The sequence below is a fragment of the Saccostrea echinata genome, unplaced genomic scaffold (assembly GCF_033153115.1).
Source record: "Saccostrea echinata isolate AGI-Se365-2 ecotype Australia unplaced genomic scaffold, CSIRO_AGI_Sech_v1 ptg000004l, whole genome shotgun sequence".
In the NCBI taxonomy this organism is placed as follows: domain Eukaryota; kingdom Metazoa; phylum Mollusca; class Bivalvia; order Ostreida; family Ostreidae; genus Saccostrea; species Saccostrea echinata.
The window spans coordinates 8039182-8064218 of NW_026889753.1; the positions used below are offsets into that span (position 1 = coordinate 8039182).

The 25037-nt window shown below is 31.5% G+C and overlaps 1 protein-coding gene across 4 annotated transcripts; it reads left to right on the plus strand.

Annotated features, from left to right (window-relative positions):
* Positions 1 to 75: 75 nt before the first annotated feature.
* Positions 76 to 21192, plus strand: LOC133179110 (endophilin-B1-like). 4 transcript variants are annotated; one of them, XM_061313849.1, is made up of 12 exons: positions 76 to 210; positions 5673 to 5814; positions 6160 to 6288; positions 8152 to 8285; positions 10278 to 10367; positions 11243 to 11284; positions 11942 to 11968; positions 14298 to 14315; positions 15241 to 15330; positions 16514 to 16614; positions 17414 to 17627; positions 19023 to 21192. In XM_061313849.1, exons 1-12 carry the CDS (start codon positions 133 to 135, stop codon positions 19128 to 19130), a joined length of 1173 nt encoding a protein of 390 aa, XP_061169833.1. In that variant the 5' UTR covers positions 76 to 132; the 3' UTR covers positions 19131 to 21192. The 4 variants fall into 4 exon arrangements, with proteins under 4 accessions (XP_061169833.1, XP_061169834.1, XP_061169835.1 ...); XM_061313850.1 differs by lacking the exon at positions 11942 to 11968; XM_061313851.1 differs by lacking the exons at positions 11243 to 11284; positions 11942 to 11968.
* Positions 21193 to 25037: the final 3845 nt, after the last annotated feature.

Consider the following 25037-nt stretch of genomic DNA (forward strand, 5'->3'; position numbering starts at 1 on the left):
AAAAATTCGTAATTCACCAAAAATTAACGGAAGATAATTAATTAATTTTTGCTTTTTATTCTTTTAATGACCATAATTATTCACTGCGAAGAAACCGGAAGCATTTGTCTGTCAGCCCTAATCGATCATATTATGGATGCAAATACAGGACTATTCAAGATGAAGAAATTTGTGTCAGACGCTTCGACGGTTTTTAATCGTGCAGTTCAGGTAATCTTCGATATAAATATGTCTGATTTATATACTTTTGATTCCGGATTCTGGGAAAGGGTTTACGATTTTCCACGCCCCAAACTTACAACTTGTGACTTTCTTTTTCACAAGTGTCTTTTCCGATGTTTTAACCAAAGTTGTAGGTCTACTTGTAGTTGTTTTAGGTGTGGGCCAGAAATATATCTGGCGTCCTGCAGGCACTTATTAAAAAAAGAAAATAATATAATAGAATTAAATACTATGACATTGACATTTATAAGGGTCACAAAAGTGTAATGCAGTACCTAGCCATAAATGAGTCATAATTTTATTTTCCATTATAAATTTTATTGAAAAATGCATTTTTCTAAGATATTGATACAGAGTTATTTGTTGCTCATTTTTTATGACTAGACCACCATAAAATTTAGAATTCTTTGCAGTTTCTACGCATAATTTCAAAGTAATTTTATCGGTAGGCATTGAGGTGATATCACATGTCAAATGCGAAATAAAAATTTTATAACTCTAATTTGTGAAGAAATCATAGTAATTTGAGGTTAGAAATTTTAGTCTTGACAATTTCATAAATTATTCTCAATGATTAGTGTATCATTTCGATAAGGCCAAATAAAAAAATATGTGTGGTTCCGGTTACCCGACCTTCCCTATTTTATACCCCCGACCCTAAACTTTTTTTTGGCAATTTTCATATTTTTTCCGGAATTTTCCCCGATTTCCATCAATGACTCCAGTTTAAGTTTTAGTTTCAGCAATGACAGCCTCCTTGCAAAACATAGTTTAATAGTGTTAAATCCAAAGCAAACTAGCATGTAGGTGTCCCCTACCAATGTTGACTAGTATATTATCACACCACATCTAAATGCCATTTGCAAAGCAGTGATAGGTATTATTTCTAAAGAAAAAAATAAGAAAATCATTTTGCTAAAAAAACAAAAATAAATAAAATCCCTACCTACCTACCCCAAGGACCAACCTAGGGGGCGACTGAGGCGAAATAGTCGCTTTTGAGCTCCAAACTTCGCCGTAACTTATCACGAAAGAGAAGTTTAAGTCGCCTTAACATTTGTAACCCCTTTATTGAAAATCATAAAAATCTATTAAGAAACGTGGTAGTATCGTCACTATTTTATAAATCTGGTTTTATTACTGCTGAAATAAGTGAAACAGTAGGGTACTTGCACCTGTTTTGCTACTAATGGCCAATGCATCGAATATTCTGTTGGAACTCCTCTAGATTTTATGCTTCCGTGTATGTCTATTGTTACAAGTTATACAGAACAAGACGCAAAACAGCTGGACAGCTATCGATGTCATGCCAAAGATGATGGAGATGATTTTAGATCTTTTTATTGTCAAATAATTAATACATGCTGTGAATACAGACATATTTTTACTGTTAAATGGTGCAGTTATTAACTGTCTAAGAAAATACACATGTCTGATAAACATAATTAAGTAGTTCAATCGGCATGCAGTAGTGCATTCAAACTCTTTTTTAGAAAAAGAATTTAATATTGCAAACGAATTTTGAAGAGAAAATAAATAATTATGACTATGCCAAGAGCCTGAAACTCTAACCCTGAGAGGAGTGAAAAATGTGTGAATCATTTAAAAGTTAACTGTGCATTCTATGCAGGAAATGAAAAAAAGTTTGATAAACAACTTTATCAATTAGAAACTTTTACATTGTCATTGTTTTACATATTTTGCTAGATATTTATATACCTTGTAATTGGAAAAATATAAACTTAAGTTTTTTTTTTTTTAAAGAATTTTCTCTTTTTTAATTATTTTTACTAGGATGTTTAAATACAGAAAAACTTATTGAAATGTATTTAAGTAATAAACAATGAAATGTTTTTATTTTCAAAAAGTTTAATAATGATCAATATGCGCCACACGCGCCAAGAAGTCTCCCTAGAATTCAAAACTTCTCCCTACATTTCTCTGAGGGAGAAGTGAAGTCTCCCTAAATTTTGGGTCTAGGTTGGTCCCTGCCTACCCTAATTTTTTTGGAAGTGTAACCGGAACCACACATATTTTTTTGTTTAGCCTAAGCATTCAGGGTTCGACATTAATGTTAGTCTCAGACTAAAACATTTTTATTTGGACTAATAAAATCTGTGGCTAATAATTCCGAACAGACCAATAAAAAATTCTGGAAAACAAAATAAATGAATTGCCGATGTTCGATTCTCGACAACTTTTACTGGAAATCCCCGCATGTATTTTTAGCTTTAACGATTATGATTTAGTATGACACATAAAGATGGAAGTTTTGGATGCATTTTGATGAAATGAAAGAGATCCGGAAAATGATCATACTTCCTGTTCGCGAGATTTCAACAATTTGGTGGAATAAAACACTTCACGTAAATGCTTTGTTTATTTATAAAAAATACCAAACGTACATATTGTAATGCTTAGGCCAATTCAACTTAATTAGTAGATTATCATCCAGAGTCACCAAAAAATATGGGGCGGGTGGGAGGATTTTATTTTTAATTTTTTATTTATCAGTTTTTATGTGTCCGATATTAACAGTAATTCTCGCCATCTGAATGTCAGGTCAGGGTGGCCTGTTGTCAATATTTCCGCTCACGAAATCATTGTAGAAATCGATGATTGTTTTTCATCACTAAAATTTGTAGCATACCAACCCCTTCTTTCGTTCATGCCTGTCACAACACGAGAAATAATAAAAACCATTTCTCTTTCTTGACGTGCGGTCCTTGATGTTTCTAAACCGGAAATATTTTTTGAAATATAAATACCGGAATTGAACACGAAAAATTTCCGGAAGACATAATTCTTGCAAAAATAAATAAAATTGGGGCGGGCCAATTTCTGAACGGCGGACGGGGATGATAATCTATCATTTAAGTTAAATTGGCCTTATTTTTAATTTAATCAATGCAAAACATTGATTTTCCTTTTTTGACAGACTTATAAAATAGCATGTGGACTAGTAAAAGTAAAGAAACACTAGTCCGGCTGGACTAAAGCCTAAAAGTGTTAGTGTTGAACCCTGGCATTTTATGACAAGAAAATTATTTGAATAATTCAGCATGATTTAGTGAAAAAATCATGAAATTGGGCTAAAATTGACCTATCAATGAGTATTTTAAAAATTGGTTTTTTCAATCAATTATATATATTGTAAAAATGAAATTATGACTCACTTATGGCCATATAGTGTAGGTTCTCAATATATAGTAGTAGTAGTAAGTCTTCTTCAGCAGTATCACTGACTCTCAGTCATTGCCATTATGTAAAATACTTCCAGACATTCTGACTCAGTCATTTTCAGAGTCTTGTATTTTATTACGGTTAAATAATCATATAAGTGTGATCAGAATGTGATTTAGCAAAACTAAATCCTCGTTGGTTTGACATTTTAAAGTTATAAATAGTGAAGAAGATTTATACTATTTCTGGTCATTCAGATCTTGACTTTAGTGTGTCATTATGAATTATGTGTTTGATGGTGCAACCATTTGGGCAAGCAGTTATATATTTATTACTGGATACAATCAGAAACTTCATTATTATTAATACAAAAGTTGCATCCACCCAATGTAGACTGTGACATCACATCATTCATATGTTAGTTGCATTTCCATAACAGAGTCTAAAAAGTGCAAATTTTTAATGTGTAATCCATTATTTTATTTATTTATCTGCATTTTCCATGAAAGTAATTTTTTTATTCTTATTTGTGAACTTATGTTTCATTATTGTGGGAATGTAGTTTGGGCAGCCATTTGATATGGAATTTATGGAGGATTATAGATACTGGATTAACTGCAGAACAAATTTCAATTGAATTGTTGTGCACAGTTCAATCTTTCTCTTTGCTTTAAGGACTCAACTTTGCATCAGTTTACATAATAGATATTGCATAATACAAAATGTTAGGCAATATGTTTGCATTGTTAAATATACCTGTATATTTAGTATCATAATACATGGGCATTGTATTTTAGTGATGTAACAGACAATGACCACTCTTTTGCATAGACAAAAAATAACTCTCTAAAGTTCTACTGAAAAACATACTATTCATTTTATTCATGAGAATCCTGAAAAGGAAATAAAGTCAACATGGTCAATCCACAATGAAATCCTCTCTGTACCATCTTCACCAATTCTGTACATATTCCTCATTCAAACTTATGATTCACATTTTATATATATAAAATACCAATGAAAAAAAATTACTTAAAAAGTTTAAATTTTACTCTTTTATTACTGGATGTATTTGGAATTTAAAAAAAAGATACATGAATATTTGATACATGTATAAATTGTCAGCACATATGATTGATTCACTAACACCATCCCTTACCTTGGTGCATAATGCAGACATGACTCATGAAGAATGTCATTCATAGGAGTGTATTCCCCTGGGTTATTTTAGTGACTTCCAACAAGGTTCATTAAAATGTTGATTTTTTGAGATTGCAGCTTCATGTTATGGTTTGTCTTCCTTCAAGTTTCCAAATATAATTGAAATTTGAAAAGGATTCTAAGAACCCCAAATTTGCACATTATGAAGACAAAGATCTTCAAACATCTTGTGATTTTAATTTGTGATTGTTCAAAATTATGTAGTGGTATATCAACATTTACATTCTATATTTATTTTCCATATAAAGTGTGTGTAAAGCTTCAGAATTCAAAACACCATAACATGATGGGGTCAAAAGGTTATTCTCTTGTTCAAATTATGCACTCCATGAAACATAGGATCTTGCATACTTCTTGCATACATAACCCCCCCCCCCCCCCCCCCATCATATGATACAAGTATTTTTAGCTCACCTCAATGAAGTTGAGGAGCTTATATAATACCCTCAGTGTCAGCGTTGGCATCCCAGGTTAAAGATTTTGGAAACAGTTTTCTTTTCAAGTACTTCTTAAAGACAACATTCATGAGGTGAGCTCTGTGATCTCTGATTATCTTGTTTGTTTCTTTTCTAAAGGGTTTCAGTGAGGGATGACCTTTTACATATCATTTAGTTAAAACACTTACCGTATAATTTTGTCACAGTACAGTTACTTTCGATATGATACATTTTGTTACTAGTCATCAAAAATCATGTTATTAAAATTTAATTAATCATGCTGTGTAGCATGTTTTATCAATGCCAAACCTGACTGAATAAAGATCCTGACTGAAAATGAACTGAGACAAAAATGGAGAATTTGTACCATGTATCAAACTGATAATAATAAATACCACAGTGGATTGAGTGATACTATCTGTGAAAAGTTTCACTTCAATTTTTATTAATTTTGCAGTAATTTAGATAGATTATGACACTTTGATGGTTTCAGATGCAAGATCAAATTTTGTAAAGAAAAAAATTCCTTCCAAAATGTGACTGGTGAGAAATTCATTTATTTTTCAGATTAGTGAAAATATTTTTTTTTATTGATTCCTATTTATTTAGTTCACAGAGGAAAAGTTAGGATCTGCAGAGAAAACAGAGCTTGATGCACACTTTGAAAATCTTCTCCAGAGGGCTGATAAAACCAAATTATGGACAGAAAAAATCTTAAAACAGACAGAGTGTGTGTTACAACCCAACCCAAGTAAGCAAGGATCAATTGTTTTACTGGTCTACTCTTTTTGTACATCACTTGTATCAATGCACACTTCATAATCTCCAAAGGTATAAACATCTTTAAAGCCCAGTCAAATTATTTTGATGGTAGTTGTTGAAATGTCATTGTCATTTGAGACTCAGTTGTTCAATATGATAAGCTTGGGAAATGTTTAGATTTCTGTGAGCATGCTTAAATACAACATGTATTAGCAAATACACACTAATCATACTTAGACCTAAATGTATTTCATTATCATTGAGTATTTTCGAAATAAATGAAGCTTACAAAGATAGTTTGACTATAGTTTTCCCCTGAATTTTTTTCTACCAGATATACGATTGGAAGAATTTGTGTATGAAAAATTAGACAAAAAGAAGAGAGACCGAGTGAATCACCATGAAGTGTTAGGACATGTCTTGGTGGATGGGGGCAATGACTTTGGTCCAGGCACAACTTATGGTAAGTCTGACAAAAGGAAATCAGCGTGTAAATGTTGCTATTTGCCCTACTTTACTAAAAGTGAGGCAAAACTATCCACATTTAGGGTAAAAATGAAGTAAATTTAAGGAATACATGCAGTCATTATTGATGGATTCATGTAAGGCCTAAGGCATTGATTTTAACTTGATTGAAGTTGACATGAAAGCTGACTTGCGAGCGAGAGGAAGTGAGTACTTTTCCTACACAGTATTTATTGTACTCAGGACATGGTTACGTAAAACTGAGTAAGAGAGCATCTGAGTGACTGCTATTCTGTACATCATTTCAAAATATTAGCTCATAGCATACAAACTGACCTTATGTTGAATTATTGTCTCCACAGTTTACTGTCTGAGGCATATCTTGTATTGACCTGTCTCAATTTACCCTGCTTCAGTTACACCTATATGACTGGCCTTTATTTATATGTCCACCATTCCACTTTAAAAATTAAGGATTTTTTTTAATCATATATAGAATATAATATGCGGGTGATTGAGAATTTAACATTGGGAAGAGAAATATTAAAGTATTAAAATCATTTTAAAACTAAAATCATAAGATTCCAGTATCCAATATTTTTTTTTTTGTCCATTGCAAATGGGAAATAAGCACCATAAGCACATAATAGTAAGAAGATGGTATTGATGTAATCTGAGGTCACTTCATCAAAGGCAAAGGTCATTGGATGGAGGTACATGTAATAATGAAAAATTTTTATTACTAATGCTTGGTAACTTTATAATTATGTACTATGTAGTTGAGAATATTTATGGATTTTATAATCACATAGTGTAGGGTTAGGGTAAAGACCAGGATTTTTTAAATGACTATAGTGACACAATGCCAAGGTCAAGGTCAACCACAGAATGGTTTATTTTCCCATTACCTCACTACATAATTAAGTATATTTCAACATGTATATTTACTAAATTAGAAAAAAAAACAACATATAGTTTCTTTGATCAGTTACTTAGAGGTCAAAAGGTTGATATAATTCATTTAAAGACACTGAACCCTATATGTGTTTTTTTGTTTTATTCTTGTTGTTGGATGCTTTTCAGACAAAAGATAAAATTTCATCTGTAAAAAATAATGATGACTTGGCCACCATTGAATCATGTGAATTGGAAGCTAACAAAAGTTAGCAAAAGATAAAAAGAAATGTATATGTTAGAGTAAATGATGTGACTCCTTGCTATTCACTCAGATGCTGTTTGGTTTCTGTCTCTGACAAGACTGGTCTATAACCCTCTCTGGAATATGTATACAGACAGGACATTTATTGGATCCTGTCTGGTATCCTGCTTTTATCATCTCTTCTAAAATGAAGATGCATGGTGATAAGTAAATAGCAATGACTTAGTATCCAATGAATGTGTAAGATTTAGATTAATAATGAGGTTAAAAGATCAGTGCTATATTCATGAATTACAAATAGATTTAATAAAAATATTAGTTACAAACTGTGATTCATATATATTGCTATAATTTTATAGAGTGAATATGATAGTGCCTAATTAAATGTATAAGCATCTGTGTGAAGCAATCTCCATTTAAATATCAAAAGTCAAGGTCATATCAGAGCTTTTAACTTTAATAAGATTATAGATAAGTAAGAGGGAGATACATGAAAGGATTTATACTGTTCTTAAAATAACTCATCCTTTTAATCTTAACCTTAATGTTAGAAAATGGAGATCTTTCAAGAGATTGTTGATATAAATGTTGGAAAGGTCAAGGACACATGGAGAGAATAATTTGAAACATTACAGTTTGCGCAATAAAACATTTTACATAAACATTGCAGATATAATAACAGAGTTTTATATTTATTTGTAGGTAATGCCCTAGTAAAGACTGGTCAAGCCCAGCTTAGGATAGGGAATGCAGAGAGGGAATTTATACAAGCCACGGCTAACAATTTCTTACAACCTCTTCACAATTTTTTGGAAGGGGACATGAAAACTATTCAGGTGAATCATCAAGTGTAGTATTGTATATGGCTTGGTCTTTTATGTATAGCGATTAGTGATTTTATAAGGGGGAAAAAAGCATAAAATGATAGAAAATTCCTCACATGATTGAGATATACTGCATGCAGTATTCATTTAATACTTTTGAAATTCATCAAGCACTGAATGAAGCAGTCTCACAATGAAGTAATATAGAAATTCCTTTAGTGTACATAACTTCAGTGTCCAGGGTGTCATGGGAAGCTTACACAGAGTGATCATGCTTAGCCTAGTGATTCCACAGTATCTAATAATGCACCTCAATGTATGTTTCTCTCCCAATAACAGATAATTGTGATTTTACCACAAAGGTATTCCAAAGTGTTTGATAAATTTATTGATTAAAGACTCGTATTATTGATGCCAATGCAGTTGTTTTTATAGAAATGTAATGGAAAAAGTAACATGGATGTTAAATTTGACTGAATATCTCCTGCCTATAAAGCACCAATTGGGTCTTTTGTTAAGAGGACTATTTTGAAGAAGCCAAATCCAATATGGGCTCATTAGCTGGGAAATCTGTCACTCAAGGGTATTTTGTGCAGTATTGATTTACAGAGCCTAGGTTTTAATCTTCATTGAAAGATTACATGAGACAGAGAGACATCCATATCGACTACCAGCTGCATTAGTTGGTGATTGTCCGTCACAGAGATTTGTGGGAAAGTGAAGTTGAATGCTTCAACCCATTTTTCCTTGAACCCTTTTTAAATTATTCATAGCAAATTTCAATAATATATGCTATTGCTGTAAAAGAATTTTTTCATGAGAACTTAATTTAAGTGTATTTTTTTTTTTATGTCTTAATGAAGAAATAAAGACTTTGTCATTAATAATTATTATAGAAAGTAACTCTTAAAGTTCTGTATCTTACAGAGAATACCTGACTGTGAAACATTTATAGTATTCCTTCAAATGCATTTTCAGTATCAGGGGTCCATTTTACAAAAGAACTTACGACTAAAACCAAAAACTTTAGCTGATTGTAAAATTTTGCCAAATTAATGATTCTGTTTACAATTGCTAGCGTAAAAGTATTTTTCTACATACCTTTAAAAAAGATTAAAACCATTTTCTATTTAATGTAAATTAGAAAGTTATTAGCAGAAATAAATTTTGGTCTTAGTCGTGAGTTCTTTTGTAAAACAAGCCCCTGTTCTACACTAACTGGTATATTTATATGTACTTTGATATGTACCAAGATTTGATTGTGTTGTTGTAGGGTTGTCAGTCTGGTATGGATAACTTAAGTTTCTTACTCTATAGAGTTCTAAGTCAACAACCTTGTATTTCACTATTCATGTACAAGAGAGATGACTTGAGGACCAAATTGTTTTGGCCAAACCTCAATGAATGTGAGATTCCTAATCAATAAGAGGTTAACCATTCCTTTTGATGACACTGGTCTAGACAGACTTGTGCCATTATATTAGTAGTTTATACATGTATCTCACTAATTGATTTTTCTGAACTTATCACCAGCTGTCTTCTCCCTTTAGATACCTAAGGTCCTACATGTATTAAATTCTTAACTGATAAAAGAAAGATAATATTTTTTTCTTTCTTCATAAATATTTGAAGATCTATTAATGAAAGACAGACAATCAATTTAAAAAGCAAGTCTCATAGGTTTTTTGCCAAGCTTACAATATTGCATCCATCTTTTCCAATAAATCTTTACATTGAAAGTTCTGTAAGTTGGTGGACATACAGTTCAAATAGTTGATTCTAAATTTATGGTTTATGATGTTTCATGATTATAATGTATACCCTTGTAGGGATAGTTAACTCAAGTAAACAAATAAAACTTTACTAGTATAAGCCATTAGTCCATGAATAAATGAATCTTGTTGCTTTGTAGTTTTGAAGGAAAACAGATAATAAAATGAATTTGTAGTAACTCTAAAGAATAAAATCTGGTGGAGACTTTGAATACTTTCTTTTGTTTTACAGAAAGAGAAGAAAATTCTGGAGACAAAACGATTAGACTTGGATGCTTCCAAGAACAAACTCCGTAAAGCAAAATCCTCATCACAACCACAGGTAAAAAATTTTGAAAGCTTTATCAAAGGAAATGGGTTTATTCAGATTAACATATTCAAATCTTAACAACTGTTAGTGTTACACTACATTTTGAATAACAAACATATTTCATTTTATTGCAATTGAATTTTCATAACAGTATGTACATGTTCCTAGTACTTGTAAGTCATGGGTTAGATTATTTTGTTCATCATGTAATAAGTTGATAAGACTGAAAATGTTATGCTGCTATTTCAATTAAAGCAGGACACATGACATGGTCTGTGTTGAAGAATAATAAACATTTGTAAATGAGGATGGTGGGTGGGTTTGGAAGGGGGGGTGAGTTCTTCATCATGACAGAACAACCATGCTGTTTTGTAACTGGTGACCCTGCTATGGAGACGTAAAAATAAGAAGATAAAAAAAACATGTTTGTTGAATTAATAATTTGTTCATTCCTTAATTTTTTTTTAATGAAGCTTTTGATTTAGAGGTAATTAACTCCAGGGTAGACAGACTTTAACACAATGAAATAAGCTAGCTACAAAGCACAAACAGATTTAAAAAAAAAATGATGTACAATTTTAATTTTTTTTTTAACATTGACAACAGTGTAGGAAATTCAGTTCCCTGCATGTGAGTCACAGCTTCTGATAGTAAATCTTGTTACTAGCAGGTGAATTCTTTGTGTACCTAGAACAAAAGTACATGACATGTATTTTTCAGGTACACTTGTAATGATATTCTGAAATGTATTGTTTGATATACAAAGTGTAGTTTATAGAAATTATAAAGGAACTACAACAGATATATTCTATAAAGAGTTTTAAGAATGTCTGGATCACATGAGAATCATGTGACTTTATTATAACTGTGTGTTTATAATGTTCCAGTCCTCTCAGAATTCCTCCCAGAATGTGTTAATGATGGTTGAGGTCAGTCCAATGTGTTGTCTCTTGTCTGTATTGTTGGTGATTTATTTTGTTATTAAAGTCCAGTTCATGTGTACTTCTGTTGCTAAAGTTAGCCCAGAATTTTTTATTTCTTTTATTAGTTCTGGGGACTAAATGATGCCACTTTTGTTTTCTATTGAAATATGAATCATGCAAAATTATCCCAGTTATCTTTCTTTGACCAATTTTGGGATTATTTTTTTTTTTATTCTGCATGTCTTGGTAGTACATGTACTATAGCTATGCACCAAAAGTCAAGGACCAAGAGTCATTGTTTTTGTCTGTGTGTCTGTTTGTGTAACTATGTATTGATGCTATCCTATATGAGATAGGTCAGATCAAGGTCATGAAAAGAGGTGAAAGGTCACATGAGTTTACCAGGATAAGAATTTTTTTTTTACTTTGGTTGGCATTGGTTTCAGAAAGACAACTATGTTGTTTTCTTATCATTTTATTAATCAGTATTAAAGTACACATATGTAAGCATTAAATTTGTACATTTTACACTTATAATTTCTTTCTGAAGTTTTGAAAAAATCTGCAATATATTTAATATTGGACAGTGTAAGTACTTAATAGGGACTTTGTGAAGGGGGCAGATTATTTGTTAATATTGTATTTGTTTATTAATGCTTCCAGGAAGAGAATCCTGTCAGGTTTCACCTTGTAATTATCATTTGCTTCTTATTATATTTTTGTGAATAGTCAATTTATGTCAGTGCTGCACAGTAGCATTACAGTCCCCTTGTACAATTACAGTGTGAAATTATCTAACTTTATGAGGAGTTGATATGTGTTAGGTGTTTTTTTTTATTTCATAAACTAATAAGCATGAAAATTACATGAATATAATACATATAATATAATTTTTTTTAGTTTTTAGTCTTGTTATCAAAAGACCATTTTCAGTTGATTTCTTAATTACAAATAAAATTTGAAATGTATTCACATTTTTAATTTTAATATTTTCCTTTTTAGCTCTTCTGAGCCAAAGGCTCAAAGAGCTAATGCTATGCTCTTTTGTGTGATGAGTGTAAACTTTTTAGAATATGGGCCATATCTCAAGAACCCCTTGGCCAATTTTTGTCAAATTTGTCACAGAGTATCCTTGGCCCAAGGGCTCTGGTTTATACTAAAACTAGGGATGTGGCTTTAAACAAGGGAAGATGATTAGGAAAATAGAAACAAAAGTGCTGGTTGCTATAAAATCTTCTTCTCAAGAACCACTGGGCAGATTATCACCAAACTTACATACAAGTGTGAAGGCATGTTGTAGATTAAACATTGTTCAATGCATCACCCTGGGGCAATGACTTAAAATCATCAAACTTTGTCAGTGGAGTCATTTTAGGGTCTCAGAGTATGTTAACCAAAAAGTAGGTCACCATGACCTACTTTTGGAATCTCATTGCTATATCTGAATATTTAAGATAATAAGGGGCTTCAAATCATTAAACTTTGTCAGTTGATGCATCTTAGGTTCTCAGAATGTTTTAACCAAAATGTAGGTCATGATGACCTACTTTTGGCATTGTCTAAATAAACAGGATACTTAGAGGCTTCAGATAGAAGTGATGGGTAATACAATTTATCACAAGAGCGATTCAAGGCCCTTGATCCTCTTGATTTGAACAAGTTTGACTTTGACAATCTATCCAAAAAAGACCCCTCCCCCCCCCCCCCCCCAAGAAAACCCAACTAAAAACCATGAAAGGAATTTTTCCATTGCACTAGAGATGCACACATTAACTTAGTCTTTCTTTTCAATACATGGCTTCTCTATGAAATCCAAAACTTAATTCAAAGAAGAGAAATCGTATCAAGCATTTTGCAAAGTATTATTAACTGAGGTTGCCATCATGGATCTAGTGTTAATCTTTCATGTTAGCTTTCCCTGAGTGGGGAAGTCTATCATTCAGGAACATAGTTCTGTGTAGAGACTATGATCTTGAAATACTGTTTTTTTTTTTTTTGTTTTTTGTTTTTTTTTTTTTTGCTAAGGAGTTTCAACAAGGGAGGTTATTAAAAGATGGCTATTATGAACAAATTGATTATAAAATAAATTATGATATTTGACTTCCATGATTTGAGTTGGTTTCACAGTACTTGTAATACACTATTGTGACTGATTTATTTGACATTCTTAAGATTGTTTGAAATTGGTTAACACAGAAGTAATATTGATACATTTGTTGTAATTTTTTTCAAAATTATTAAGTGATGTTTTAGCTGCTAATTGTATGACCATATCAAATGTTACCTGTGTATATTATGCATGACTGCATGAAGTAGTGAAAAAATTTGAAATGATGATAATTAACCCCCCTAGCCCCCCCCCCCCCCCAAAAAAAAAAAATTGTACTTTATCCTTGCAGTCAAGTTGGGGAAGGGGGTGATGTTTCATACCGAAGTCAAAATGTTTGTTCGTATGTCTGCCTGTGTCATTTGATATCCAGTTATTGATAGTTACTTTGTAAAAAGTTAACTATGTATCAAATTTTAAGCCATTAAATGGACTATCATTAAAATTGGCTGTGGACAGTACAGATTTTTTTGACTAGACAAAAGTTGAAAATGTTAACTGCAGTTATATTTACTTCAGTTAACTTAATACTAAAATTTTCTTTCATTTGCTTTGAAATTTGTGGTGGAGAGACTGCATGTATCCAATTTTTAACATTTTGATTAAAAGATCTGCATGGTGTATACATATATAACAGTGCAAACAATTTCAGGAGAAAAAATGTTCATGGTCTGCCCCCCTTCCCCCTCCCAGTATATCACAGAGAAAGACTGTATGAAGGAAAAGCTAAAGAATCAATCTATTTGACAGCATAAATACTTTAAAATATTTGAAATGGTTGTTTATTACAATAAACATGATATGACAAAAATTTGCCATGAATTCCAGAAAAACTGCATTCCAGATATGTTAACTGTATTAAGAATGCTGCATTGATTAATCTGTTGTGTGTTTATTTACATGCTAATCCAGGATGATGCTGTGGCTAGAGTAAGAAAAATGCATGTTTTTTATTTGTTATTGAAAAAAAGTGCTTTACATTCATCAATTCCATTCCTCTGTCTTAATATATACAACACACATACCCATAAACACAGATTTGTATTTTTTTTTAAATTTATTAACTAAAGCTTTTGTATTGCAAACATATACATTGTACATGTCAATAAACATTTAATATGTAGATGATGTTTTTTATAAGGGGGATACATGCATGTCAGGTGGAGGATGGTTATCTTTGATGGATGCCTCTTTACATTAATCTAATTATAAATCTTGCCATCTCTTTTTTCCCCCCTTTCTTTCATTTATTTTAGAGGTGCAATTGTTTAAAAGCTATCATTAATATTATAGAATCTTTGATTATTCCTGTTTTATTTTTAAAGAACCATTTCCAATATATCTTACAATAAAAGCAAAGAGGTAATAATTGAGAGAGAACTATGAGGTTTTACATAAGAAAGTTAATGGCTAATGGTAATATATTAGTGAGCCAAAAGTACAGGAATACAATTAACAATCTGCCTACAGTTATGTAGTGACAATAAATTAATCGCGCTGCTATGGATGAATTATGCCTAATGAAGCCGAAAATTAAACCTTCTGTAGGTTTTCCTAAATTTCCAGGAAATGGACTTAAACACAAGGAACCCTATGATATAGGCCTTGGCACATAGCTCTGTAGGCAAATCAATATTCAGTGTTTATGAACTGCTGGTATTACCTTAGATAAGTTGAACAAGATTCCATTTCCTGTGGTGTAATTGCTGTAAGACTGTTGTTTCTGAAGATATGACTCTTTATTGTCATTGCACTGTTGATTTGGCTGATGAGAAGACAAGAAGTCTTATTGTTTCTTTTTAGTTTTGTATTAATTGCATTACTACAGAACTTTCTCACTGTCTAATTTTTGTAGGCGGAGGCGGAATTGCGTGTGGCCCAGGCAGAGTTTGACAGACAAGCAGAGATAACTCGATTACTACTGGAAGGAGTCAGCAGTGCTCATGTATGTCAATTTCGTGAAATTTCCCCGAAAAACATAGAACACAGATGTACAAACTGTATAAAATAAATTAAGTTCTGCCTAAGTAGTTCAAAAACTAAAGGAGACACCATTGTGACAATTGCTGAACCAGTGAAGTCAAATACATCATACATGTAAAGGTTTTCTTTTGCTGAGGTACTTATAGTCACTTAAATATACCCACAACATGGTCTGTATATTCACAAATCAAGTTTCTATCCATGCTTTATGGCACAGAAATTCATTATTGCCATTCCCAAATGTTTTTTGTGAAAATGTAAAAAGAAACATCCCTGGTGAATTTTCTGGTTTATAATTGATTAACAAAGATGTAATGTCTTTTAGACAGAAAAATTACATGAATCCAAGCACTTGCAAAAATTTTGATTTATATAATATTCACATCAACTGAACCTTTTCTCCTTTATTTCTTATAAAAACCGATCACATTAATCAAACAATTAACTCTGGACAAGTTTTGTTAAAGTCATCTGTATGAAAGATTTTAAAGACTTACGTGGGCTACTCAATCTATATAACATATGGATCAATAATACAGCTGTACAATATTTTACGTTCTTTCACCTACCTTGATATGAATAATTTATACAGATGTAAAAATAAATAATAAAATGTCTTTATTTGTTTTTAATACAAAGATTTAACGATTTTGCAACCATTGCAGAAAAAAATACTTAACTCGCTAATGTGGGTTCCTTGAGAAACTCTTATTTTCGTAAGTCAAAATGATCCTAGTATCATTGTGTAATTTTTACTATTAAAATTCATATTAATAAAGATAAGTTTGAAAAGAAAATGATTTCTTTTAACAGTTCTTTTTTCCTTTCATAAGGTGCAAATAATGTCTTTTTTATGATATTTTTACAGTGGGTTGAAAATATTATAAATCATAGTGAGGTGCATAAAAATAAAAAATGTTGCATAAAAAAATGTTTTACTCTGTAATATTTGAAGCAATATCAATATTTTATAAATGATAATTTGAAAAGTATTGTTTCTTGCTTAGGATCGATGGACATCATTATTAAATATTTTTTTTTATTCTGTTTTAATTTCTAAACTTTAGTATTTATTTATATTTATAGACAAGTATTTATATACTATTTGTAATTCAGTAATCGAGAAACATTTTAACGTTTTTTAGGCCCATCACCTGCGCTGCTTAAATGATTTCATCGAGGCCCAGTTAACGTACTATGCTCAGTGCCAACAGTATATATCTGACTTGCAGCACCAACTTGGAAGGTAACATTTATTACACACTGTACACAGCATGTTTTTCTGTAGTTTTTTAAAAATAATCTTCTATTTCCTTTACTTTAAAAGCTTCTGTCCTCATTCAATATGTTTTTGATTGAAGAATTACTTGTTAAAATTTTTTTTAACCTACAGTACTGTATGTTAATGATGTCATTTGCATTTACATGATTTTTGTACTGAAAGTACAGTTGGTTAGTTAGGGAGCAATTTTAAATTTTTTAAAGCTATTTTTTTTTAATTACAATGTTCTTTATGTTGGCTAATGCTTTTCACATGTATGCATGCGATTGTCTGAATTTCTTCGGTTCACTACACAGTCGTTCTTCTTGCAGTCAGACACAGAGTTTCCTCCCATTCCCTTGTCAATTTTTGTATCCCCCTCCCACATGTTTTGAAGTGTAACACAATTTTTTTTTTTTCATGCACTAACATAAATATCCTTTAACTATTGACGAATTAAAAACATTGTAAATAATTATGTAATTCATTATTATTTTCATTACTGAATATTTCATTTCTGAAAATTACTGTAATTGGTATCAAATCAGAACACTAAAATTACACAATTATTTATTTCCACCAGAAAAATTGTATACTTTAGTTTAGATTTAAGATTAAAAGTCATTGATTAGAATTCATTGCTATATTCATCAATCTCATATTACTGCTGGTACATTTGATGAATTGATTGATGAGTGTGAACTATTCCAAAGTAAACCCCAGCAGTGTAGGAGTTAGTGTAGGACTAAGTGGCCTTTGTCTGACTGCTATTATTTTGTTTCAGTTATTCTCAGACTGTTGGTGTTGGGAACAGTTCCTCCAACTCCTCGGGGGCAGGTATATCCACCAGTATCCCCTCTTCTGTCCCCCTGCAACCCTCTGCACCGCCCCAGATCAATGTCATAGCAGCCACACCCAATGTAGAGAAAAAACAGGCTCGCGTTTTGTATGACTATGATGCTGCAGATAGTTCTGAGCTTACCTTATTAGCTGACGAAGTAAGATATCACTCGTAGGAATTTTACACATTCTTTTTTTTTGTAATTTGAGTTGCATGCTTGAAGTGGTTTTTAGGGTTTTATATTGTTAGAGAAATATAGATTCTATAACTTTTGTGAGTTAGTTACCTTTTTTTCACCAACTTGAGTTCCTTAATCTCCTTATTTTTCAAATGACAGTAGGCTTGTTATGAGTCTTTTCACAATTTAAAATTTAAGTAACTCAAATTGAAGAAAAACTGGTATTAAACTAACTAGCACATAATATAGAACTTGTTTCTCTCTTTGCGCAGCTAAATTTCAGATCATCTGTACAAAATTACAGCACAGGTCACCCCAGTATTTTGTGGTACAGTGTCGTAGTCTATCAAATGCTTGGTATGGTTTCTCTAATGTTAGATAAAACAAAGAAAAAAATAGTGTGTAGGAGTGAAGAAACTTATAGTGGCATTGGGAGAAACAATTTTTTTTTTCAGAGAAAGTTGAATATATGTTAATAATCTTTCATTTTGATCTGAATCTTGTTTGAAATCTCATGCATTATACATTTTCTGAATCTCTAGATCATTCTTCAGTAATTTCCCTTTAAATTTAACATGTTTATTTCATCTGTTTTCTTTTCTTTTGTTATGAATTACATAAATTCAATAGATCATAAAGAAATTTTTAAATTCAAATTATTTTCACACTCACTGTATACAGCTGAAGTTCACTGCAGTATTATATATACTACTTTTCCTGCAGATTGAAATTGAATTAAATTATGTTGCAGTGAAATTCCCTTAAATGTTGGGTGAATAATCTAATGAAAAGAAAAAAAGAATTAATGAAAAATTGAAAATAACCTGAAGCAAAATCCATTACTGTATAGAGTATATGTATACATAGAGTTTCCATAATTTGTGCGAGTTAGTTACAATGTGCCTGTTTTTCTCCAACTTGAGTACCATAATCTTTTTAATCATCAATTAAAGACATGAGGCTTACCTATTGACAATTAAAAAGTTAAGGAACGTGAGTTGGAGAAAACTGGTAAATACATTATGGAATCTTTTTTTTTCCCTTAAAATTTTTCAAAACCATTGGAACATTATCACTGACTTGAAATACAAACAAATACTAGTAATACATAGCACTAGCACAATGTGACATCATGACAGGTGTTCTCCAACATGTTAGAGAACCAAAAAAAGAATCACTGCACGGGAGTGATGAAATATATATAGCTCTAATGGGAGAAAGGTATTTCCGAAGTCCATATTCTTCCTAAATAAATAAATTTCCATGTTGAAAAATTCCATGCAATTTTTCCCAACACATAAAATAGAAAAATTGTTCTGTAGAGTTTCAGTGAATTTCCTTTATATTCTATATGCATTTTCTCTATAATTTTAGCTCATAACAGTTTACAGAACCCCAGGAATGGACCCTGATTGGTTGATGGCCGAAAGAGGTCCCCAAAAGGGAAAAGTTCCTACGACATATCTGGAAGTATTAGAATGATAATGAACCCACAAAATATTAGCATGACCATAAGATCTTCTTTTTATGTGAGATTTTAATTGACTTTGAATGTTGCAATATGTCGTTGTTGAATTTTTGATATGTAGGCTCTACCTGTTTATTTTATGGATATCTGTTATACCACATAAATAATCTGCAGAATATTGTTATATAACTTAATATACACAAAACATTCTATTCCAATCATATGGCAAAACATTAAGTGACCACATTGTATATTTCTAGTATTTCTCACGCTGTATGAAATTTGAAGAAAAAAAAGTGAGTGAATGGGTTTCGGTAAACATTTCATTACTCTACATGTATGTGTTATACCCTGTTTTTATCCATTCAATATTCACAAATCGATTTTACGTATTCATTTATGTGTACTGTCATTATAAAAATGTATGTTTTTATTGAACATTGGCATGTAGTGTACAATTTTTTGTTTGAATTATGTTCTTGAAATTGCAAGTCTTGATTGAATTGAAAAGGAATAGATAAAGCTAGGTTTGTTCTCAGCAAACTTTCTTGTGAACGAAACTTCATGCAAGAATGAGTTTCGCATAAAATTGAACTTAATTTTAGGTTAAATTCATATGATTTAATATTCATATAAGTTTGCATTAATTTCATGTGAAAAGGTTTCATATGTTTGTTTGTATTTATTATTTCAACATTTATTAAAAACATTGAGAGGTTTTAATGATTTAGGCATACATGTAAGAATAGTGTATTTCTGTAATAGAAATTGTTCATGAAGTACATGTATGTGTACCTGTAATTTTTCTTTCAGAATATAATTTAAGGTTTAAGATATACTTTACGGTTTGAGAATTTTGAAGAGTTTTGTATGCACATGCTAAATTATCCTTCTCTTGCAATAGGTAATTTTTATCCTCAAGAAAATATTTTCTTGGTAGTCGGTAGTGAAATAAGGAATTTTTCTCTATAGTTAAACCATTGGAGACAACATGCAATCCTTGGGACAGTTGTAAACTGCTATTTTTGTGTTAACTCAAGGTCACTGTTAGAATTAAATAGCTTTTTTTTTTATTTAGGTTAAAAGTGAATAGCAGTATTATATGTGTTGCTCTGTAAATTGTTGAGTATTAATTTTGGTGGATTTAAATGAAGTGGAGCCATTCTTGTGACATGTTGGTAATACTCTAGGGATTTTTTTGAGTTGAATAGACTTCAGTGTTGTAAATGCTATACTGTATATTTATTTCAGAATTCATGTACTAGTATTATTAGAAGAGAAATATTCCTTTATGCTTTAACGTCAGACGACATGTTCTTCAGTAATATATAATTTTTTCTAAGAATTTGTCCTTGAAGTATTGCAACTTTATAACAAGTTTCCTCACAAAAAATTGAGGTACCTTTCCAGGCATTTTGCAAAATACCAGATGATGGTGATTCTATATAATCTTATTGGGAATCTCTTGAATTGTCAGTATCACAATTTTTGCTGTATTTATTTTTAAAGGCGTTTTGAAAATAGTTTAAAAATCACACGAGAATGATAATTATGAATATTTTTCTATATATTATGAAGAGATAAAAAACATATATTCGAAGAATGTGTCGTCTGACCTTAAACCCCAAAAGAAAGTAAAGATTCTGACTGATGATTTTATTAAATATATTCCTCCTAAACACAAATTGATCTGGTATATGGGGCATTTATCACAGATTCCATGAAATTCATCCTTTGTCAAAGTTACATGAACCATTTTGTTGTTGTGAGAAAATACCCAATCTTGCACCAAATTTGATTAAAATTGTTTTATAATTATAGTCATTAAACCATGTACCAATATTCTAAATACAAAATCTGTAATTTCTGGTTTCTCATTTTTCAAGGAAGCTTTTCAGAAGAATGATAATATTTCACTACACAGTGGGTAATCCTGCTAGGGTTTAGATTCTCTTTGATGGATCTGTATGTAGCTTTGGGTGAAAAGAAAATCAGTACAACATTGTTTTAAACCTGCATATGTTTGTTTCATTTGATGAAAACATTCATTTTAAATAAAAAGTCATTGATATAAAACTATTTTGTTCTTTAATTTAATTTAAAATATTAGTTACGTTTTATGGAATAACGTTGCATATGTTTCAAAAACTTCAGTATTTTCAATACTTTTAAGAAAATGACTGGCATACTGGAACAGACTTCTTAGCTCTCCTGGTCGATAAATCCTGGGATAGAACCGGACTTTACTACGATACATGGTTTTATATGCTTGTTTTTTGGGTTTTTTTTTTAAATATTTCCATCAGTGGTGTAGCCTGTTATCCAAAATATTAATTTCCGTGAAATTCCTTGAAAACTACATTTTTTTTAATCAAAGTTTTTAGAACGTGGGACACAAGCAGATTTAGTTTGTTTCCAGGTGATTGAAGTTAGCATGGTACTTAAAAATAACTGGAGTGTTCCAAGGAACGCAAGTGTCGTCTGCTTTGTAGCTGCATTAAAGATGTAAATACATGTAAATCTTAAGAGTGGTCAGCTATTTATTTGCTACTAGCATGATTACTTCATGAATTTGCCTGTATTTAAAGAAAAGAAAAAAGAAGTTTAAAACTGCGATAAAATCTGACAATCAAAGAGAAATATGATTCCCCAACCCTCAAATGAATTATAAAATTGAAATTATTAGAAATAATTATTTATCCCATGTTTACCCCTTTATCCCGTGGATATGACTCATTGGATAAATTTTTCATAATCCACAGTTGTGACGTCACAATGGTTTTTGCGTTAGCGCGATGAAGTAAAATAAAGTGGAGTCCTATATAAAACAGTGTAAAACATTGGTTGTGAAGTAGTAAACATGGGATAAAAAGAATCTCCCATGATTTGTAGTTGGATATGACTTTTATCCAACTCATTGTGTGTTTTTATCCCCTCGCCAAGGCTCGGGGATAAAAAACACACAACTCGTTGGATAAAAATCATATCCAACTACAAATCATGGGAGATCCTATATTTATCATTTTATTAATCTGCTTCTAACAATCCTCCAAAAGAGATTTCAGTCTGTCTTTACTGCAATTGTCAGTCTACACGATCCAATTTTGTATTACCGATATCGATGCCGATGTATTTTTATAGTACTTTAAAATATCAGTTTGTGTGCTATGTTGCAACATATATTGAACTCTCAGGCACTTGGCATGCACCCCCCCCCCCGGAAAAAAGGGGGGCTAATTGTCGAGATACGTGAAAAAATCTGATTGGAAGAAAAACTGTCCAAACTCGAAAAACCTTTTTCGTTGAAAAAAAAGGGGGGGGGTAGGTTCCAACCTTTTTTGCAAAGAAAATTTTTAGACCTTATTACATCAATGTGGGAGGATTTAACCGATATGCTTTAAAAAGGGTAACGATCCGGTCAATTAAAATTTTCATTATAAATTAACAACAATAGATAGCTATTAGAAAATCAGACACTAAAAAGACAAAATAAGAAAGGGTAATTATATTATTACTGTGCATACTAAACAAGAATAGTCTGGTAAACTTTAAAAATAACATAATTTCATAGATCTAAAACTTTCAAGTCAACCTTTCTCCTCTATAATTACAGACCAGTAGATCAAGGTCAATTAATTCACTCAAACCAGAATATTAGTACATGGGGCACATTAATAACACATTTACATTTTATACAAACTGGTCAGAGATACATATACAACAAGATGTGTTTGTGAAAAATTGATGCCCCCGTATGGCATGCAGCTTATGGCGAAGGTTAAAGTTTCTCAAATGCAAGTCAAACTCCAGGTCAAGAGATCAAAAATGTTGGTACCCAAAGAAAGGTCTTGTCTCAAGGAATATACTTGTTGAAATATGAAAGCCCTAGCACCAACTGTTGAAAAGTTATGGCGAAGGTTAAAGCTTTTTAAAAGTAAGTAAAACGTCAAAGTCAAGGTCAGAAGGGTAGGTCTTGTCACAAATGATACACATGTTCATGAAATATGAAAGCTCTAGAACCAAACGTTCAAATATTATGGCCAAGGTTAAAGTCTTTCCAAAGTAGGTCTAACTCCAAGGTTAAGGTCAAAGGGTCAAAGTTGTTGGTCTTGTCACAAGGAAAGCACATGTGAAGTATGAAAGCCTTAGCACCAACTGTTTAAAAGTTATGGTCAAGGTTAAAGTTTTTCAAAAGTAGGTTAAACTCAAGGGTCAAGGTCAAAGGGTCAAAGATGTTGGTATCCAAGAAAGGTCTTGGCACAAGGAATACATATGTGAAGTATGAAAACCCTAGCACTGACTGTTAAGAAGTTATGGCCAAGGTTAAAGTTTTTCAAATTAAAGTAGGTCAAACTCTAGTTCAAAAGGTCAAAATTGTTGGTATTCAAGGAAAGGTATTTTTAAAAGTCATACACATGTGAAGTATGAAAAGCCTAGCTCTAACTGTTCAAAAGTTATGGCCAAGGTTAAAGTTTTTTAAAAGGTATGTCAAACTCCAAGGTCAAGGTTAAAGGGTCAAAGTTGTTGGTATCCAAAGAAAGGTCTTATCACAATAAATACACATGTAAAGTTTGAAAGCCCACGCACTTATTGTTCAAAAGTTATGGCTAAGGTTAAAGTCTCATAAAATTTTGCAAAAGTGGCTCAAACTCTAAGGTTAAGGTCAAAGGGTCAAATATAATGTTGATAGTTAAGAAAAGTCTTGTCACAAGGAATACGGAATATTCATGTGAAATATGAAAGCCATAGCTCCAACCAATCAAAAGTTACGACCAAGGTTAAAATATTTCAAAATTAAAGTAGGTGAAACTCCAAGGTCAAGGTCAAAAGTCAAAGTTGTTGGTATCCAAAGAAAGGTCTTGTCACAAGGAATACACATGTGAAGTATGAATGCCATAGCTCCAACTGGTCAAAAGTTATGGCCAAGGTTAAAGTAAGTTTTTTTTCAAAAGAGGGTCAAACTCCAAGGTCAAGGTCAATGGGTCAAAGGTGTTGGTATCCAAAGAAAGATCTTGTCACAAAGATTACACACACGAAGTTTGAAAGCCCAAGCACCAACTGTTCAAAAGTTATGGCCAAGGTTAAAGTCTCATGAATATTTTGCAAAAGTGGGTCAAACTCCAAGGACAAGGTCAAAAGGTCAAATATGATGGTACCCAAAGAAAGGTCTTGTCACGAGGAATACACATGTGAAATATGAAAGCCATAGCTCCAACCAATCAAAAGTTATGGGCAAGGTTAAAGTTTCTGCGGACAAACAGGCAGACAGACGGACGGACAGGGCAAAAACTATATGCCCCCGAATCTTCAATTACGGGGGCATAAAAACATAACAACAAATGAATAAAAAATGAAGATTAAAAAGAGAGGGGGAAATATATCAAGGAGGACAGATAGCATTTTAAATGTTTAGGTTTTTAAACATACATAGTTTTTTTTCTTTTTGAGCTGACATAAGATCCATTTTAAAAACAATAAGTCTGTAAGAATAACAATTGCCCAGGTACTTTTTTCTTACATTAACTAAAGCTTTACATTCTAGGGTATAATGAAATTCATCAGCAATTTGAGGATTATCATCCACAAGAGCTATAGTTTTATCAAAGACTGGAGCTGAATTAAGGTGTATGGATTTACAAAGCGATATAGAATGAATTTTACGTAAATTAATCTTTCATAAGGAATGGTTACGTGATACCTATATAAAAATGTTCTTAAAAATTAAACACTTGAAATCTTGATTGCACTTAGCTGAGTTTGCTTTTAATCTTCTTCAAAACGAAATTACGCCATTAAATTTGGAATGTTAATTCTGAAATAAAAATTTTCTTTAATGTCTCTTCTGAAAAAAAAGACACATGCTTCATACCACATACAATACGCAGATCTTTATAGATCTTAATGTGTCCTAAAACACTTAT

Bases quoted from the DNA above. Each gene is read 5' to 3' on its own strand.
- LOC133179110 (XM_061313849.1), top strand. From the start codon at position 133: ATGGATGCAAATACAGGACTATTCAAGATGAAGAAATTTGTGTCAGAC. The intron at 211-5,672 runs GTAATCTTCGAT...CTATTTATTTAG, and splicing joins TTTTTAATCGTGCAGTTCAG to TTCACAGAGGAAAAGTTAGG. The intron at 10,368-11,242 runs GTAAAAAATTTT...ATAATGTTCCAG, and splicing joins AATCCTCATCACAACCACAG to TCCTCTCAGAATTCCTCCCA.